Below are 18,915 nucleotides of genomic sequence, written 5' to 3'. Positions count from 1 at the left end.
CCTGTGGGCGCCCCCGGATTTGCCGCTGCCCCACTGCTGACGGACTGGGGGTCCGCAGCCACTCGCCCAGCCCCACCCCGCCCCCCGCGCCGGCACCTGGCACTCAGGCCCTGTGTTGGTGTCGGGGGTGCCGTGGCCACAGCGGGGGAGCAGCTGCGTCCCCTCCAGGCAGGGGGCTGTGAGCCCCCCGCCCCCACTTGGCTTCGAGAACACGGAGCCGGTGGTCCGGCTGGGGTCAGTGCTGGGGACCCTGGGTGGGGGCCGGGGCCGGGGCCGGGGGTGGGGCTGGGCCTGGGAGTCATCCCCTAAGTTCCCCGGGATGAGTTGCAGCAGCCGGACAGGGAGGGCCGGAGCCTGAGGGCTGAGGCCAAGATGTCAGTCACTGCGCAGGGAAGGGCCTGCCCCAGCCCGCAGCCATCCTCGGGGCACTTGGGGAGCCGAGGCAGGCTGTGGGGCCGCTGTCCAGCCCGGCAGGCCCGGATGCCGCATGCTCAGTGGGCAGGGCCTGCAGGGTCCAGACCAGCTCCCTGGATGAGCCAGACTCCGCGGTGACAGCCCAGGGGACTCGGGGACGAGGTGCCGGTGGCCACGGTGCTTGCAGCCTGGGGGCTGGCAACACCCTGAGGGGCTCTGCCTGGCCCAGAGGTCAGGCCTGGCAGGGGTGGCCCCTGCCAGGGCTGCCTGGTCCGGGAAGCCGGGCACTGAGTGACCGGCAGCCCGGCCTTGGTGGTGACTCAAGCTCGCTCGGCACTGAGACCACATCCTTCCTGCCTGCTGGGGTGGCGCTGCCACGGCCCCGCTGAGTTTCCTCTGGGCGCTCCTGAGCTGAGGTGTGTGGGTCCAGTCCTGTGGAGGGGCTTGGGGGCTGGGGTCCCGGGGGCAGGCGGCGTGGGTCAGAACCAGCTGGGGCTCTCCTGTAGCCAGCAGGCCTGTGATCCCCAGGACTCTGGGGCGTTGTGTTTATTGTGCTCGTGTGTGTGTGTGTGTGGGGACACGCGTGTGTGCAGCAGAGACACTTGCCTGTGCTCCAACGGGTCTGCCAAGCACCCTGGGGAGTGGCTGGGTCCAGCTAAGGGGAGGGAAACCTGCTCGAGGCAGGGGCGAGCGGGGCTGGTGCGGGGGTCGGCCAGGGCTGCAGAAGGGGGGCTGGGGGTGGTGAGGCCGGCGTGGGGGCGGGGGGCCGTAGGGCGCTGAGGGCCCAGAGGGAGGTGGTGCTTTCCCCAACCCAGGGACGAGGCCCGGGGTGCAGCCCCCAGTGGTTGGCTCTGCCTTGGAGGGGAGGGAAGCTGCCCCTCCTGGGCCCCACCCCCCCAAACCCCTGGGCCCACCCTCCTGGGTCAGAATAGAAACCAGGAACCACAGCCTTGCGGTTGGCAGGAACTCAATACCATCCTCCACACTGCCATCTGCAGAGGAGGACACTGAGTCTTGGGAGGGTGGGGAGGCCGCGGGCAGCCCTTTCTGGCTCTGGGGAGAGGCGGCGCTGGACCTGTCTGTCCCCCAGGGACCCTGCCTCATACCCGGGGAGCTTGGGGTTTCATGCCTGTGGTCGCTGACGGGGCGGGGATCTCTGTGAAGTCTGTTTCTCCCCTGTGGGAGCGCTGCTGGCCATGGCGAGCGTGCGCTGCAGGCTGGCCGGCCTCCTGGAGGAGCTGGACCATGCCGACTTCAAGAAGTTCAAGATGCACCTGGAGGACGAGCCCGCAGAACGGGGCCACCGTGGCCTCCCCCGGGGCCGGGCCCAGACTGCTGACGCCGCCGACCTGGCCACCCTGATGGTCGACTTCCACGGGGAGCGCAGGGCCTGGAGCACGGCCCTGCGGGTCTTTGCTGCCATCAACAGGAGGGACCTGCGGGACAGGGCCGCGAGGGACGAGCCTGTGTGGGGTGAGTGGGCTCCCGCGTGGGGCTGGCCGGCCAGACTCCAGGGCGGTCTTGTGTCCATGGAACGGAAGCTCCCGGCTGCCATGGGGCCGGCAGGTTGGCGCCTGGACCAGCGGGGCCTGTGCTGGGGCTCGGGGCGTCCTCTGCTCTGGGGCGTCCTGAGCATCGCCCACGGGCCACATGCAGTCCCTCCTTTGGCAGAGCCCCCAAAGCGTTGGCCCTGCCCGGGTGTGTGAGCCTGAGTGCCATGATACTGGACCGTCCTCTCGGCCAGCCCCGAAGACACGTGTGCACGTGCACACACGCATGCACACACACGTGCACACACACACACGCACACATGCACACACACGGCATCTCCACCCACACTGCCCGCTGGGCTCCGAGGCGTCGGGCCGGCTCTTGGTCATGGACGGGCGCAGCCAGGCCCTGCCCTCTGCTCCTTGGGTGACAGCCCGGAGTCCTGGGGCCACCCACGTCCCAGCTGCAGCCCCATGCCCAGGGTGCGGGCGCCCCCACACATCACCTTCCCACTTTGGGGCTTTTTCTTTTGGCGCCAGAGGCGGTTTCCGAGCATGTGGGGGTCTGCTTGCTGGTCTCTGGGGAAGGCCCTGCAGCCTCCTAGCGGGCTCCTGTGGTGGGGATGCGGCGTGTCCCGTGCTCACTGTGCCATGGCTTGAGGGCACTGCCCTCTGTGCAGGCCTGTGTCCCCAGCTTCCTCTGGCATCTTCCTCTTCCACGCTGGGAGAAGATGGAGGGATGCAGCGCCCTCTTTCCAGGCGCCTTCAGGCCACTGGGGCCAGGGGCCTCCTTCCTGGGCCTCCCTGCAGCGACCCTGCGCCCAGGCGCCCAGCAGCTGCTCCCTGGCCAGGGCAGGGCAGGGCAGGGCAGACAGAGCCAGGGCAGGGCAGGGCCGGGTCAGGGCAGGGCAGGGCCGGGCCAGGGCAGGCCAGGGCAGGGCAGGGCATAGGGGCCTTGCTGAGGCCCGAGCGTGAGCAGCCTCAGGTGCGGCTTCTGCCATTGGGCTGTTGGGAGAGACTCCACAGAGGGTCCAGTGGGGCAGGTGGGGGAGGCTGGCCTTGGCCGAGGGCGCGGAAGTCCCTGGGTTGCGCTGCACCACCTGGCAGCCCTGGCGCGGCTCCCTGCCAGCTCCAGGTGGGGGGTGGTGTCGGGAGCCCCGGGCTCACTGTGCCATTTCCTCTCCAGGGGCGGCCCAGGACCTGGCCCCCATGACGTGCCAGGAGGACTGCCTGGAGGACGAGTGGGTGGGCGTGCTAGGCTTCCTCTCCAGGATTTCCACTTGCAGAAAAAAAGGTGAGTGGCTGGGTTGGGGCGCTGGGGGCAGCTCATCACCACGTGCACCTGCCCCTCAGGGGGAGTGGCCTTGGGAACTGGGACTGAGGGTCCCCTGTCTAGGCGGTGCCCCGAAGCCCCGGGAAAAGGGGAGGAGGCAGTGAGGCAGGCGTCAGGATGGGGCTGCCGGCCAGCCTGGGCCACGGCCTGTCTGGGCCACGCAGGGGCACTGGCTCCTCCGCTTGCCAGGTGAGGGGTCTGGGCCCCAGGGATGCTGGGCACCCATCCTGGGCTGTGTCGCTCAGCAGGCCCTCCCTGCCCCGCAGATTTCCGCCAGACCTACGCCCGGCACGTGCGCAGCCGGTTCCGCTGCTTCAAGGACCGCAATGCGCGCCTCGGGGAGACCGTGGACCTGGGCCAGCGCTACACCCGGCTGTGTCTGGCCCAGGGCCACCGCAGCCAGCGGGAGCGCGAGCATGAGCTGCTGGCCATGGGCCGGGCCTGGGCCCAGGTGCCTGACGGGCCCATGAGCATCACTCAGCTGGAGCTGCTATTCGAGCCGGACGCGTGGTGCCCCGAGCCGGTGCTGACCGTGGTGTTCCAGGGTGCGGCCGGCATCGGGAAGACCATGCTGGCCAGGAAGGTCATGCTGGACTGGGCAGTTGGCAGGCTTTACCAGGGCCGGTTCGACTACCTGTTCTATATCCACTGCCGGGAGGTGAGCCTGGGGGCCCAGCGCAGTCTGGGGGACCTGGTCCGCGGCTGCTGCCCTGGCCTCTGCCCCCCACTGGACCAGATCCTGAGCAGGCCTGCCCGTGTCCTCTTCCTGCTGGACGGCTTCGACGAGCTTCAGGGTGCCTTCGATGAGCGCAGCGAGGTGCTCTGCACCGACTGGCGGTGCCCAGTCCGTGGGGATGTCCTCCTGAGCAGCCTTATCCGCAAGCGGCTGCTGCCCGAGGCCCGCCTTCTGGTCACCACCCGGCCTGTGGCCCTGGAGAAGCTGCAGCACCTGCTGGACCGGCCCCGGCACGTGGAGATCCTGGGCTTCTCCGAGGCCGGGCGGGAAGAATACTTCTTCAAGTTCTTCCCGGACGCGCAGCGGGCGCAGGCGGCCCTGAGGCTGACACGGGACAACGAGGTGCTGTTCGCCATGTGCTTCATCCCGCTGGTCTGCTGGATCGTGTGCACCGGGCTGCAGCAGCAGATGGACAGTGGCACGGGCCTGGCGCAGGCGTCCAAGACCACCACCGCTGTGTACACCTTCTTCCTGTCCAGCCTGCTGCAGCCGCAAGTGGCCGGCCGCGAGCCCCGGGTGGCCGCCACCCTGCGGGGCCTCTGCTCGCTGGCCGCGGATGGCATCTGGAACCAGAAGATCCTGTTCGAGGACGGCGACCTCCGGGAGCACGGCCTGCAGCGGGCTGATGTGTCCGCCTTCCTGCGGATGAACCTGTTCCAGAGGGAGGTGGACTGCGAGAAGCTCTACAGCTTCGTGCACATGACGTTCCAGGAGTTCTTCGCCGCCATGTACTACCTGCTGGAGGACGAGGGGGGCGCCCCGGGCTCCCGCTGCGCCCGGCTGCCAGCCCGTGACGTGACCACTCTCCTCGAGAGCTACGGCAAGTTCGAGAAGGGGTACCTGATCTTTGTGGTCCGCTTCCTCTTCGGCCTGGTGAACCGGGAGCGGGCTTCCTACCTGGAGAAGAAGCTCAGCTGCAGGATCTCCCAGCAGGTCAGGCAGGAGCTGCTGGCCTGGCTGCAGGCCAAGGCGCCGGCCAAGCGGCTGCAGGTGCCACCCAGCCAGCTGGAGCTGCTGTACTGCCTGTACGAGGTGCAGGAGGGGGCCTTTGTGCAGCGGGCCATGGGCCACTTCCCCCGGCTGGAGCTCCACCTGTCTACCCGCATGGACCACGTGGTGTCCTCCTTCTGCATCCAGCACAGCTGTAGCCTGACTTCGCTGTCCCTGCGGGTGCTGCACGCCCAGCCCCAGGAGAAGGCAGCCGCGGCCGGGACCCCTGGCCCGGAGCCCTACGTCCCTCGGGGCCCGTGGGCAGCCTCTCCCCACCGGTAAGGAGTGGGCCTGGGGCTGGGGCAGGAAGGGCCTCCCTGCCGTCTCCACCGCCCCGCTGCCCTTTCCCGTGGCCCTGCCGGCACCGCCGCCCCTCCTGGTCGGGCCCCTGGGCCTTGGCGTGCAGGAGGAGGGGTGGGGACGGCCTGAGGACAGGTGCTGGACCACAGCCACGACGGCTGGACGACCGGGCCTCGGCACTCAGCCTGTGCGGGGACCAGAGATGGCCCCACTGGCCCAGGACCCGCGGGGCTTCCCGGGTGATGGCTCGGTGGGCCCTGACGGGAGTGCGAGGGACAGCGACAGGCTTGGCAGTGGGTCGGGCTGGGGATCTGAGGGGCGCGTGGGGGACACTGGGCCAGGGAAGGGGGGGTGTGCGTGGCCGCCTGCAGGTGGTGCGTGTGGGGTGCGGCCGTGACCCCCCACAGGTGGCCCTGGCCAGCAGGAGGCCAGGGGAGGCACCCTCCCTCCCGCACACCAGAGGCGTTTTCTGGCCACATTGGGCCGAGGACCATGCGGGTGAGCGGCGCTTCCAGGCCTGGTGCTGGGACCGGGAGGGGCAAGCGGCTGCTCTGGGGCTCGCGGGGGCCCCACACCTGGCTGGCTGCCTTCTGAGGGGTGGGGCCTCGGGCATGCATGGGCAGGGGAGATGGTAGGGGCTGGGGGGGACGTCACAGCTCCTGCCCCCACACCTCCAACCCCAGGCGGCCAGTCCCGGCCCCTCTGTGCCCAGGGCTGCTCCGAGCTCGTCCTGCCTTCTCCCTACCCAGCACGCTGGATGGCCACCTCACGCCCAGTGTGTGCCAGGGCCTCTTCTCCGTGCTGAGCGCCAACCCGAACCTTGCTGAGCTGGACCTGAGTGACAACGCGCTGGGAGACCCTGGGGTGCAGGTGCTGTGTGAGGCGCTGCAGGACCCCGCCTGCGCCCTGCAGAGGCTGTGGTGAGTGCGGGGGGAGGGGCTGCACGCCGGCCTTGGGGGAGGGGGCACCAGCCAGACTGCCAAGGGGGCAGGACCCTGGGGCATGGACAGTGCCCCCACCGGCAGGCCCTGCGCGCCCGAGCCTGGTCCTGGGCCCCCCAAAGGTGGCCTCGTCGCCCCACCCTTGGTGCCCTCTGACCTGCTCTGTGCTCGCCCCAGGCTGGGGCGCTGCGACCTCTCCCACCTCTGCGGCCCCAGCCTCGCGGCCGTGCTTGGCGGCCCCTGCCCGCTGGTGGAGCTGGACCTGAGCCACAATGTGCTGGGGGATGCGGGGGTGCGGCGGCTGTGTGAGGGGCTGCGGCAGCCGTCCTGCGGCCTGAGGAAGCTCTGGTGAGTCTGCGGGGGGCTGGGCCCGTCCACCTCGGTCTTGTCCATGGTGGAGCGGGCTGTGGGGCAGTCTGTGCCCGGGAGTGGGGAGCTGGGCGAGCAGAGGGGGCACACCCTGTTGGCGGTGGCCAGGCCGGGGAGGAGTGCAGATCTGGCAGGGCAGGATTGGGCGGCCCCCACACCCCAGGAGCACCGCCCTCGCCACGTCACTGGGGGGATTAAAGTGGGTGGTGTTTGCAAGGAGCCCAGTGCCCACAGCGCCCTGAGCACACGCCGGGCGTGTTATTGGAGAGCTGGACCCAGCAGGGGCGCGCGGGAGGGGGCGCCAGGTGGAGGGGGCGCTGGGGCAGGGGTGCTGGGGCATGGGAGGGGGCGCCAGGTGGAGGGGGCACTGGGGCGGGCGGGTGGAGGGGCTGGGGCCCTGAAGCTGCGGGAGGGGACGCAGGGTGGAGGGGGCGCTGGGGCAGGGGTGCTGGGGCATGGGAGGGGGCGCCAGGTGGAGGGGGCACTGGGGCGGGCGGGTGGAGGGGCTGGGGCCCTGAAGCTGCGGGAGGGGACGCAGGGTGGAGGGGGCGCTGGGGCAGGGGTGCTGGGGCACGGGAGGGGGCGCCACCAGCAGCGTCGATGGGGCAGAGTGAGTTTGGGGAGCGGGGTCTGGGTCTGGGTGTGGTGCGGGGCTGTAGGGCCGCCTTGCGCCAGGGAACCGACTTCAGCTTAGAAATGGTGGGGAAGGGTCACCTGTGTTTAACCGTGGCCAGCACGTCCAGGGAAGCCAGGAGGGCGCGGCCAGAGGAACTGGGTGTGGCCAGCGCATGCGGGGAGCCCCTGCAGGGCAGGACTCTAGCTCGGGCCTCTCTGGCGGTGGCGCGACCTCCTCCCCCCGCGCCAGGCTGGTCAGCTGCGGGCTCTCCGCGGCGAGCTGTGAGGACCTGGCGGCTGTGCTGAGCACCAGCGAGCACCTGACCGGGCTCTACCTGGGGGACAACGCTCTGGGCGACGCAGGTGTTGGAATTTTATGTGAGAAAGCGAAAGGCCCACAATATCGGCTGCAGAAGCTGGGGTGAGTCTTCCTGGGCACTGGCCTGCATCTGGGGGGTCACTTCAACATTGGCTCCCGAGGAGCCGAGGGCAGGGCATGCAGCGGGTGTGGGGGTCTCCAGGAAGAGTTTGCTGGGGCGCAGCCTGGGCAGGCCAGTGCAGGGTCGGGTCCGGATGGGCGCTTCCTTGGGGTCCTCCTGGGCCTGGGCGCCTGCACCCTGGCTCAGCCTCTGGGCCCCTGCTGGGGCGTCCGTGAAGGGCTGCTGGGGAGCCGGCTGACCGCTCCACCAGCCCCTCCTCGCAGTCACCGTCTCTCCTTCCTAAACAGCCTATTCGTGGTGGTTGCAGCTATAGATTATTTAACCGCGTAGTAAATGCCTTTGAGCAGCTGCTGCTGTTTTGCTGTGATGAGTCCGCAGAAGCGTCTCGTCCACACACCTGCGGGTGCCCCTGGGCTGCTCTTGGAGGGCAGCTGAGATGGGGGGCGGGCTTCGAAGCATTGCCTGTCCTGTGAGGCGGGTTGCAGGCCCGGGACGGGGCCACGCAGGTGTCAGCTGGGCTGTGGGGCCGGAGTGCTGACTGGCCGCCGACCCCGTGCCTCGGGTTCCCGCCCCGCGTCTGCCCGGTGCCCCTGCTGCCCCCAAGTGACTGCGCTGACCTGCGATTTTTCACTGGAAAATCAGGGGATAAAAGTGACGCCCGCACGCAGAGCTTGTGATAGGGTTTGTGCGCGACCCTGGCTAAGGTCAGCCCACAGCCAAGCACCCCGCAGACACTCCATAAACCCTACCCCCGTGACACAAGAGGGGCCGCTGGTAAATTAAAAAGAGCAACAGCGTGGGGTGCTGCCAGCCTGGACTGTGGGGTTGGGGGGCTGGGGGAGTTGGGGAGGGCGTTGGCCCAGGGTGTGCGTTCCTCTTTCTCGTGGGTACTGAGATCCCTTAAAGTTTGGAGTGGGGCGCCCGCTAGGGGACGCCAGGCAGGAGGATGTACAGTCTTGCCCTGGCAGGACGGTGCCCCAGTCCCCTGCAGGAGGGACGGTCCTGTGGGCCGACTGGACGTGCTGCGCTGCCCCAGAGCCACCGCCCAGCCTCGCTCCCTGGCGCGATGCCTCAGGGGCAGACGAGGGCGCAGTCCCTGCTCTCCCCGGGAGGGGACACCCGTGCGGGGCGGCTGTGGGGCGGGACCCCCGGGGGCCGCCGGGCCACAGCTCCACTCCTGTGCTTGCTCGCAGGCTGGTGAACGCTGGGGCCTCGGAGGCCTGTGCGCCCGCCCTGGCCGCGCTGCTGGGCGCCAGCCCGCACCTCACGCACCTGCACCTGCGGGGCAACGCGCTGGGGGATGCGGGGCTGCAGCGGCTCTGCGAGGGGCTCCTGCGGCCGGACTGCGGGCTCCAGACGCTGGAGTGAGCACGGGAGCCCGGGCGGGCGGGGAGCAGGCGGGGGCCGGGCCTGGCCCTGGAGCTCAGCCTGTGCCCCGCAGGCTGGACGGCTGCGGCCTGACCGCGCGCTGCTGCTGGGACCTGTCCGCGCTGCTGACCGGCGCGCCCGGCCTGCGCCGCCTCGGGCTGGGCGCCAACGACCTGGGCGGCGCGGGCGTGGCGCTGCTGTGCGAGGCTCTGCTGCGGCCGGGCTGCGGCCTGCGGAGGCTGGAGTGAGTGGGGGGCGGGGGGCGGGGGGCGGGGGGGGCGCGACCCTGTCCTGGGCCGACCCGTCCGCTCGCCCACAGGCTGTGCGACATGTCCCTCGACCGGGACGCAAGGAGCCGCTTGGAGACCCTTCAGGAGGAGAAGCCCCAGCTGACCGTGGTCTTCGACCCCTCGCTGTACTGAGGACGGGGCCAGCGCCCCGACTCTGGCCCTCTGACCCTGCCCGGGTGGGGGTGGGGTCCAGCGCCCCCGGGGACGTAGGGGGTGCAGGGGGTTTGTGGGCTGAGACCGGAGCTGTGGTGCAGCCGCAGGAGCCAGGCGGGGCTCAGGGCCATGACCCCCACCCCCAAGGCGGAGACCTGCTCCCTGGGCGCTGGGTGGCTGGGAAGCACTTCTGGGTTTGCTTCCACCCCTTCCCTTTGCTCCCCCAGCTTCTCTTCACTGACTAACCACACGGAGGAAACAATAGATTTTTGGGAATTCTGTGGCAGCAACATATTTATATTTAATATTTTTGGTAAGAGTTACATTTTCCAATAAAACATCCACATTTGCTGTGGCTGGCGGAGCCTTGGGCCACTCGTGGCTGCTGGGGACTGTGTATCCCGGCGCGTGAGGCTGCTGGGGCCACGGGGGGTCAGGGGGAACCGGCTCTGGGTGCGCCTGGGGCGCCGGCCCAGGTGAGACTCGCAGTATCGGGGCTGGTGACACAACCGCGGGGCGCCCTGGGTGGCTGGCCTCGGTGGCTGGCCCGGGTGCTCTTTGTGGCCGTGAGAGGGTCTCCGCCCCACCTGGCCGGGGAAGGACGCAGCGGCTGAGCTGTCCCGCGCTGGCGCGCCCGCTGGTCCAGATTGGGGAGGCCCCTGGGCTACTTCTCAGGGCAAACTCATGAGGCCCCCCCATTGTCGGGGAGGGCAGGGACGCAGGGACGCGCGGGGAGCGGGGCATGGAAAGGGGCATGGGAAGGGGCGTGGCCCTGGTGGAGCAGCGTCTCGAGCCCGCAGCCAGTCCCAGCAGTGGGGGGTAGGAGAGATGGAAAGAGAGCGCCGCAGGGCCAGGAAGCTGGGGCCCCCAGCCAGGAGCTGCAGGTTGGGGTGGATGTGGCCACCGTAGTGTCAGACCAGCTTCAGGAACTGAAGGCCCGGGGGAGACCAGACCCAGCAGGCGCCGGCGAGGTGGGAGGCGGACAGGGAGGCCAGTGCACAGTCTCTGGGCCTCTTCAGAGTCTACAGTTATTCAAAATCAACAAAAATGAGCCCCCACAAAGGAGAGAGCCCCAAAGAAGGCTGTACCGGGTGATTTCTGCCCTGGCGCTGGCCAGTGGCCTCCTGCCTGCCCGGGCCTGTGGCGGCACCGGGGCTTCTCCTCACTGGCCCCCTCAGCAGGGGAAGTTCCCCCCCCCCGGGCCGCCTGGGGCCACGCGGCCGCCCCCCGCCCCCCTCCCCCAGCAAGTCAGGTGCTGGATGACAAAGGGCAAAAGAAAAAGTCAGGAACAAGGACTCTTTTCATGAAGGGCCCTGGAGACGGGTGGGCGCAGGAGAGCCCTGTGTTCTTACCCCCACTGGCTCGGGGTGGCATTCTGCAGGGACTCCCTGGGCGCTGGCCCCCCAGGGCTCCTGACAGCCCCGAGTGTTCCTTCAATTTCTCTTCCAGTCCTTGGCTTTGTGTTCAGGCACAAAAGTGCCCCCTAGCGGCCGCACAGCCTCACACCATCGTGGGTGTCCTGGCCTCGCAGAGCGAGGGCCAGGGGCCTTGTGAGCCCTGGTTTTAAGCCTGAGTCTCAGGAGTCCCTGCCGCGGCGCAACGTGTTTCTCGACACTTCCTTTCCAGTTCATCCTTTCGCCGGCACCAACATGACCGCTGTTTGAATGGAGAGCTCTAGGATTCCAGTGGGGGTTCCCAATACAGCAGCGATTCAGCCGGTGAACATTTTATAGCTGGGCCAGGAGTCCAGACAGGCCTGCTCACAGCACAGGACGCACCAGGCATGGCAGGACAAGGCAGGTTCCAGCAGGTGGGGGTGCTCTCTGGTGCTGAGACGGGGCCTCGGGGCTGCCCGGTGGGGCATGGGCCTCTGGGCAGAGCTAGCCGAGCGTTGGCTTGGAGGCTTCTCTATGCAGGGGGGTGTCTGTGTCCGCGTCTGGTGAGGTGACCCTGCCAGACTGCCCCAGCCTTGCCGGGGCACGGCGAGGGGCCCTGCTCCATGCTGGCTCTGGCAGCTGGTGCAACCTGCCGGGGTCTCGAGGCACAAGGTCCATTTAGCCTGCCAGCTGGCACGAGAGAATGACTTTAGTCCAAAGATCCTGTTAGATTTGGGAGTGCAGAGTCCCAGGGGTGCTTTCTGAGCAGGAGCATGAGAAGCCCTCATGTGGCTCAGGGGCTCACCCTACAGGTCACAACAGCCACAGGGAGCAGCCAAGCAGGACACAAGTGGGGCCTCGCAGCCACAGTTTGGGTGGTGCCCAGTCCAACCAGGAGCGGGGGCAGAATCTGAGCTCCCTGTGGGCCGGGGGAGCATGAGTCACCTCCTGCGCTGCCAGAGGCCCCGGGGGCTTCAGGCCTGAGGACAGACAGGTAGGGGACGCGGCAGCCGGTGCTCCCTCTTCATTCCACCTGCTACCTTGTTCGTCTGGCCTGCATGGGCAGTGGGTCAGGGTGAAGTTGAATCAAGATGCTACAGGGTGGGTGCGGGCCAGGGACCTCAGCACAGCTGGCTGTGTCTGCACCCAGGGGCCCCCCGGGCATCATGGCATCAGCCTGTCTTCCCGGTCCTAGCGCCAGGCCCTGCTGCCTGCCCTGCCCTCCCTCAAGCTTGTTCAGTCCTGGTACAAGGCTCTGGAAAGGGTTGCCGTGGGGTCTACCCCAACCCATGACAGCAGCGTCTCATGACCGCGGAGTTGAGATTGACGATGCCCCAAATTGGTTTGCTCTGTAGGGCGACTGCTTGAAGCAAGGGAGTCCGGTCCGGCTAATCGAAAGAGGCCCCACCATGAGCATGTCACTTCCTAGGCTGGGAGACGGGCAGCTGCGGACCTCCTGATGCCAGGTCCCTCAGTCCCCTGCAGCCTTCCTGCCTTTCGCCAAGAGTCTCCTGACAGCCCCCTTCACGTCCTTGTTCCTCAAGGTGTAGATGAGGGGGTTGAGCGTGGGGGTCACCACCGTGTAGAAAAGAGTGAAGATCTTCCCAGATTTCTGTGCAAAATGGCTCCGGGGTCGGATGTAGACGGCGGTGACACTGCAGTAGAACAGGAAGACGACGGCCAGGTGGGAGGAGCAGGTGCGGAAGGCCTTGCTCCTGCCCTCCTGGGACTGGATGGCCAGCACCGCCTGGGCGATGCGTCCGTAGGAGACCAGGATGAGCAGGAGAGGCCCCATGAGGAAGAGGGCGCCGATCACAGATATCTGGAGCTCATTGACATGCGTGTCCCCGCAGGCCAGGCGGATCAGGGCAGGGACCTCACAGACAAAGTCGTCCACCCGGTGGTGAGGGCAGAAGGGCAGCTTCATGGTGGAGGGTGAATGCACCAAAGAACCAAAAACTGCACTCACCCACACAAGGAAGGCCAGCTTGTGACAGAGTCTGGGGTGCATGATGACAGCGTAGTGCAGGGGCCGGCACACGGCCACATAGCGGTCAAAGGCCATGACCAGCAGCAGCACGCACTCGGCAGTTCCCAGCCCTAGGAAGATGTAGAGCTGGACGGCACAGCCCAGGTAGCTGATGGTCTTGTCCGGGCCCCACAGGTTGAGCAGCATCTGGGGGATGCAGCTGGTGGTGAAGCAGAGGTCCAGCACGGAGAGCTGTCTGAGGAAGAAGTACATGGGGGTGTGGAGCTGGGGGTCCAGGTGGGACAGCAGGATGATGGTGATGTTGCCCCCGAGGGTGACCATGTAAAAGATGGACACCAGCACGAAGAGGGTCATTTCCAGTCGGGGTTTATCTGAGAACCCCAACAGGATGAAGCCATCTGGGAAGGTGTCGTTGGCAGGTCCGACGGGCACCCGTCTGGAAGAGAGGACAGCACTCGGTTAGACACCACCTGGGGAGCAGAGAGTTTTGTTTTGGGCAATGAGCATCTCAGATGCGTAATTAGACAATGGGTATCCCACAGGATCTTGAGGGAATGTGTATCCCACATGATCATTTAGACAGTGGGTGTCGCACAGGAGTATTTAGACGGTGAGTATCGCACGCGCTCCCTAACCTTTCCTGGCCCTCACTTGCCTCAGGAACCCCTGGGACTTTCCCACGGGAGCAGGTCTTCAGTGGATGTTTCTAGGGAAAGCCAGGGGCAAGCATGTGGAGCAGAGCTGCAAGCTGGCCCTGCTGTCCCTCTGAAGTAGCTTCACCTGCTCTTAGTGCCCTATCTGGGATCCAGCAGACCCTCTCCTGCCGCTTCGGTGACTGTGGGTTACGGTTTGTGTCATCACACGTGGTCTATAGAGAAACCAGTGGATAAATGAATGGTAAGAACAACTTTGGGAGCATAAGCCCAAAATGGTGGTCCGAGAAGCCAGGGGTGGGCAGGTGAATCGGGAGAGGGACAAGTGTGGCCGAGGACACAGGCGGCGAGTCTCCCAATGCAGACGCCACTGCTGGACACGCACCCACCGCCACGTGGCCCGACCGGCACCTCCGCGGGGCTGTGAGACGTGTGACTCTGTCCGGGGCACCGGTCACCCTGGCTGAGGCCCCAGTCCTGGGGCTGGCTGTGAGGCTGGCGTAGAAAGATGGAGATACCCCACTGCTCTCTGTGCGTACCTCTTGACTGTGGCATGCTCTCGGGGCACTTGGCACCTAACGTGACCCAAACCCGAGAGGCAGCCTTGGGCTTCAGACGGGGATCCCTGCATGGCTCCAGCCTCATGTGGGTGCCAGTGTCGTCTGACCTGAGCTTGTCAGGCCTGGACACACGGGACCCTGAGCTGAGGGCCACGACATCTGCTCCCACTCCCTGAATCGGGTGCAGGCACCCCGAGATTCTCAGTCCCAGGTAGCTTTCCCATCGTGCTCACACCCACCACTGGCCGGACTCTCACTGGCTGCCTGCATGGACAGCTCAGGCAGGACACCCCAGGGCCGCAGTTCCCTCACCAGGTAGATACAGAGCCCAGGTCCCACCTGCAGAGTCAGCAGAAATGATGGAGCATCATGGTGGAGCCTGTGGCTGAGCCTGGACCCTGCAGGTGTCTGGCGTCCACACCCGCTCCCTGCCCATGCTGCTGTGGGGGAGGGCACTTGGCCTGCTTCCCTGGGCTGGAGGGCTCTGGTGGGGCCCCCTGCTTGGTGCTTGGGAGGATCCTGGGGTGCTCTCCTGGGCCAGGCACCTCCCTGGCTGCTGCCCGCACCTCATTCCTCTGGCTTTCCAGGATGGGATGTCCATATGTCCAGGTGGCTCCACACATCTGCTCCCACGATGACACCGGGGGGCTTTCCTCTGCTGGGCCAGCTCTAGCCAGGTGGGGGTGGGGTGGAGTCTTGCTTCCTTTTGTGTCTCAGTGGCACTCAGACTCTTGAGTGGCTCCTGCATTCACTTGAAATACATGCATGTCCATGTCCCCGTCTCAATCTCTCTTCTGTCCTGTCCGAGAGCAGCTCTAGTCCTAGGGTGATGTCCTGCCAACACTCTGTTGTGCTCATTGTCAGAGTTTTCGCCCTGTGTCTGCCTAGGTGCCCCCCTCACCCTCAGTGAGACCATGCTGCCCTGGGTACACTCCCGAGCTCTCACTATTGTCACCACCACTGTGTCGGGGTTTCCACCACTCGCTTCATGCCCTCAGCCCCAGAGACACACCCCAAGAGCCAAGGGCTCAGCCCCCAAATGCATGGACACTCTGCCATGCCAGCTCAGACCTGCAGCCCGAGGAAGGGGGACTCACCTCCAGGACACCATGGTGTAGAGGGCTGATGGCCACTCTGCTTTTATTGACGTTGTCCATGCAGCCTTGGGAAGATTCACAGAAGCTCTGCCCTGGAAATTTCCTCTCTATTCCAGGAAGACTGAGCAGCTGAGACTGATAAGGCCCCAGGGACCTCTCAGGGAAATTAAATTTGGTCTGAATACCTTCTGTGGCAAGTTAAGGTCACCTCGGGACTCATCTGAACTGCTCTGATCTATTAGATGGGCCTGTGGGTTTCTGGGACGGCTCCCTCCCATCAGTCCGATCTGCTTACTTGGACTTTTCTGGTCATAACCCAATTAAGTTAGTGGAAACCCGGAGCCAGAGTCCAACCTCCTCCTCCCCCTGGTGAGGGCATTGGTGCCTTTGGAGTGGCAGGTCGGATTCTCCATCTCCTCTTCCAGCCACTTCACACAATTCTGTAGGTGCTAGGTCTCCTCCTGCCCATTCATGACCTTGATTTTCTCTCTCTGCATACACTCCTAGAGCTGTGAGAAGCACCCATCTCACAGCTCCTGCACCTTATGGGTGCTACCTCTGTCCAAGGTGTCTTCTACTCCTTGCAGGGCCTGTTCTAACTGCATGGGATCCATCTACATCTGGCCATTCATGGGGAGGTGCCCACTGGGACAGGAGACTGGCCACCAGGTACCAGCTGCTCATGGCTGGGCACCCCTCAACCTCTCTCCAGGTCTCAGAGGGCTCCATATCCAGCTGTGTTGCACCATCCTGCCGACTACGCCACTTGCTGTGCACCCATCCCAGGTTTGCTAGGTTCATGGTCATTTCTCACAGACTGAAAGAAAATGTGGAGCCTTCGCAGGATTTTTAGGCCTTTAATAAGGAAACGGGACCATACACATAGGCAGTCAATGAGACTCTGACTCTGAGGCAGAATAGCCACTGAGCCCCCTTTACACTAATAAGTGCCAATTGCCACACGAAACATACATTGTTGTAAGGCCCACCTGTTGCCTGCTATATGTCCAAAGGGTGCAAGGTGAAAAATAGCCTGATTTTAACGCACTTTCCTCACAGGTGGTGAGCAGCTGGCACGCATGCTGATTGGCGAGCAGGAGCAATGTGGGGACGAATGGTGGTCCTTGGTGTCTCCCGGTCTGACAGCCATGCTCTGCTGACCAGCTCAGGAGAGGGCCTTGATGGGGCAATCCTGACACCCAGCTCATTAAGCCTAATATCCTCCATCACCTTGTCTCTCAACTGCTAGCTTAAAAGTGGCACTGCCAATCCTGTCACAATGAGTCTCACAGGTCATCTCCCAGAGGCCACCAGGGCATCACAGCACCTGCCTGTCCTCCTGGTTCTGGTCCCAGTGCTGAGCCGATGCTGCCTGCCCCGCCCTCCCTCGTCAGCTGGTTCATTCCTGGTACAAGGCTCTGGAAATGGCTGCCGTGGGGTCCACTCCAATGCATGAGAGCAGCATCTCATGATGGCATAGTCGAGACTGACGGTGCCCCCTTTGGTTTGCTCTGTCAGGCGACTACATGAGACAAGGGATTCTGGTCTGGTTGATCGCAGAGACCCCACCACGAGCATGTCACTTCCTTCAGTGGGAGACACGAGGCCACTGACCTGATGCCAAGTCCTTTAGTCCCCCGCGGCCTTCCTGCCTTTCCCCAAGAGTCTTCTGACAGCCCCCTTTATGTCCTTGTTCCTCAAGGTGTAGATGAGGGGGTTGAGCGTGGGGGTCACCACCGTGTAGAAAAGGGTGAAGATCTTCCCAGATTTCTGAGAAAATTTACTCTTTGGTTTGATGTAGAAAACGTTTGCACTGCAGTAGAACAGGAAGACGACCAGGTGGAGGAGCAGGTGCGGAAGGCCTTGCTCCTGCCCGCCTGGGACTGGATGGCCAGCACCGCCTGGGCAATGTGTCCGTAGGAGACCAGGATGAGCAGGAGAGGCCCCAGGAGGAAGGTGCCGCCGATCATGGATATCTGGAGCTCGTTGACGTGCGTGTCCCTGCAGGCCAGGTGGAGATCAGGGCAGGGACCTCACAGAGAAAATCGTCCACCCGGTGGTGAGGGCAGAAGGGCAGCTTCATGGTAGAGGGGGACTGGACCAAGGTGCCAAAAATCCCACTGACCCAGACAAGGAAGACTAGTTTGTGACAGAGTCTGGGGTGCATGATGACAGCATAGTGCAGGGGCCGGCACACGGCCACGTAGCGGTCGAAGGCCATGACCAGCAGCAGCACGCACTCAGCAGCCCCCAGCCCCAGGAAGATGTAGAGCTGGACGGCACAGCCCAGGTAGCTGATGGTCTTGTCCGGGCCCCACAGGTTGACCAGCATCTGGGGGATGCAGCTGGTGGTGAAGCAGAGGTCCAGCACGGAGAGCTGGCTGAGGAAGAAGTACATGGGGGTGTGGAGCTGGGGGTCCAGGTGGGACAGCAGGATGATGGTGATGTTGCCCCCGAGGGTGACCATGTAAAAGATGGACACCAGCACGAAGAGGGTCATTTCCAGTCGGGGTTTATCTGAGAACCCCAACAGGATGAAGCCATCTGGGAAGGTGTCGTTGGCAGGTCCGATGGGCATCCGTCTGGAAGAGAGGACAGCACTCGGTTAGACACCACCTGGGGAGCAGAGAGTTTTGTTTTGGGCAATGAGCATCTCAGATGAGTAATTAGACAATGGGTATCCCACAGGATCTTGAGGGAATGTGTATCCCACATGATCATTTAGATAGTGGGTGTCACACAGGAATATTTATTTATTTATTTATTTATTTATTTATTTATTTATACAAGCACTGGGTAGAGTCAGAAGTGTGGGAGGGCGAGAGAATTCACCAGAGCAGGGAACAGAACAGGCAGAGTGATGAAATACACTGCTGAGGGGAGCAGCGGGCGGCAGGAGAGGTCTGCGCACCATGTGGGACCCTCGCCCAGGGGCTGGGGATCTAATCGTTGCTGCAGAGGCTGTGGGCAGCTTCACAGCCCAGCGCTCAACTGCTGCGCTACCAGGGGAGGCCCTGTAGGAATATTTAGACAGTGGGTATCCCACACGTTCCCTATCCTTTCCTGGCCCTCACTTGCCTCAGGAACGCCTGGGACTTTCCCACGTGAGCAGGTCTTCTCTAGAGGGAAGACGCTTCTGAAATCTGGGGTGATTCAACCATAACCTTCAATGAACCGCATGGCGCATGCAGTGTGATGCTGGAAGGCGTGAGTCCTACTAGCTATTTTAGGAGCCCAGTTCTCTCCTAGTCACAGTCAGCTCTGCAGTTCCTTGTGTCGGTCCCACGAGACTGTGACTCTAGAGGCTGTGGACGTCCTTTTCCCGGGAAAGCATCGGTGAAAATCACTGCAGGGGGCAGAAGACTGTTAAAGGGCCATGAAGTTCTGACTATGCTGCGGTGACTGACAAGGAGATCTGCTGGACGTTGAGGCCGACGGCATTTGGGGTGACCGCCAGCTCCGACAAGGCTAACGCCACCCCAGGACACGCCCCCCTGTCCTCTGACTCGCAGAGTATCCGCACTGATGTCCACTCAGGCGCCGGAAGCTTGACCCGTCCCCTCGCCTGAGGTGTGTCCTGTGGGGCCAGCGGGCGTGAGCCGTGGCGGGGTCTCTGTCCCCAGGGGAGAGGCCGACTTCGCGGGTGTCTCAGGAGGCCTGTAAGACTTCCCATAGTACCTGTGCTGCTCGTCAACCAAGAGGCCTTTAGACCTTTATTTTCAGGATGTCTGTGATAGGCGTTAAAGGTTTAAAACACAGAGATTGTAGTGAAACAATGTTGACCCTGCATTTACCCAGAG

General features: G+C 64.6%; 3 protein-coding genes across 5 annotated transcripts; 1 reads left to right on the top strand and 2 right to left on the bottom strand.

The window, feature by feature from the left end:
• The first annotated feature begins 1,610 nt into the window (after positions 1-1,610).
• On the top strand, positions 1,611-9,433 carry NLRP3 (NLR family pyrin domain containing 3). 3 transcript variants are annotated; one of them, XM_037499595.1, is made up of 9 exons: positions 1,611-1,887; positions 3,091-3,198; positions 3,504-5,241; positions 6,013-6,183; positions 6,421-6,552; positions 7,439-7,609; positions 8,822-8,992; positions 9,070-9,240; positions 9,316-9,433. In XM_037499595.1, the coding sequence occupies exons 1-9, from the start codon at positions 1,611-1,613 to the stop codon at positions 9,416-9,418; spliced, it is 3,042 nt and encodes a 1,013-aa protein (XP_037355492.1). In that variant the 3' UTR covers positions 9,419-9,433. The 3 variants fall into 3 exon arrangements, with proteins under 3 accessions (XP_037355492.1, XP_037355490.1, XP_037355491.1); XM_037499593.1 differs by having other exon boundaries at positions 6,382-6,552; XM_037499594.1 differs by lacking the exon at positions 7,439-7,609 and having other exon boundaries at positions 6,382-6,552.
• A 2,853-nt stretch (positions 9,434-12,286) lies between these two features.
• On the bottom strand, positions 12,287-15,175 carry LOC119236978 (olfactory receptor 2H2-like). Its single transcript, XM_037500910.1, has 3 exons — positions 15,116-15,175; positions 14,254-14,357; positions 12,287-13,241 (listed from the first exon to the last, which is right to left on the bottom strand). The coding sequence occupies exons 1-3, from the start codon at positions 15,173-15,175 to the stop codon at positions 12,287-12,289; spliced, it is 1,119 nt and encodes a 372-aa protein (XP_037356807.1).
• Positions 15,176-15,976: 801 nt separating this feature from the next.
• On the bottom strand, positions 15,977-17,693 carry LOC119236977 (olfactory receptor 2H2-like). Its single transcript, XM_037500909.2, is given in 3 exon segments — positions 15,977-16,956; positions 16,959-17,130; positions 17,133-17,693. Coding segments are annotated over 3 exon segments (945 nt in total). The 3' UTR covers positions 15,977-16,744.
• Positions 17,694-18,915: the final 1,222 nt, after the last annotated feature.

This window comes from Talpa occidentalis, unplaced genomic scaffold (assembly GCF_014898055.3).
Source record: "Talpa occidentalis isolate TD23 unplaced genomic scaffold, MPIMG_talOcc4v2.1 talOcc4.9, whole genome shotgun sequence".
Taxonomy (NCBI): Eukaryota; Metazoa; Chordata; class Mammalia; order Eulipotyphla; family Talpidae; genus Talpa; species Talpa occidentalis.
This window is presented reverse-complemented; position numbering and strand designations above follow the sequence as displayed.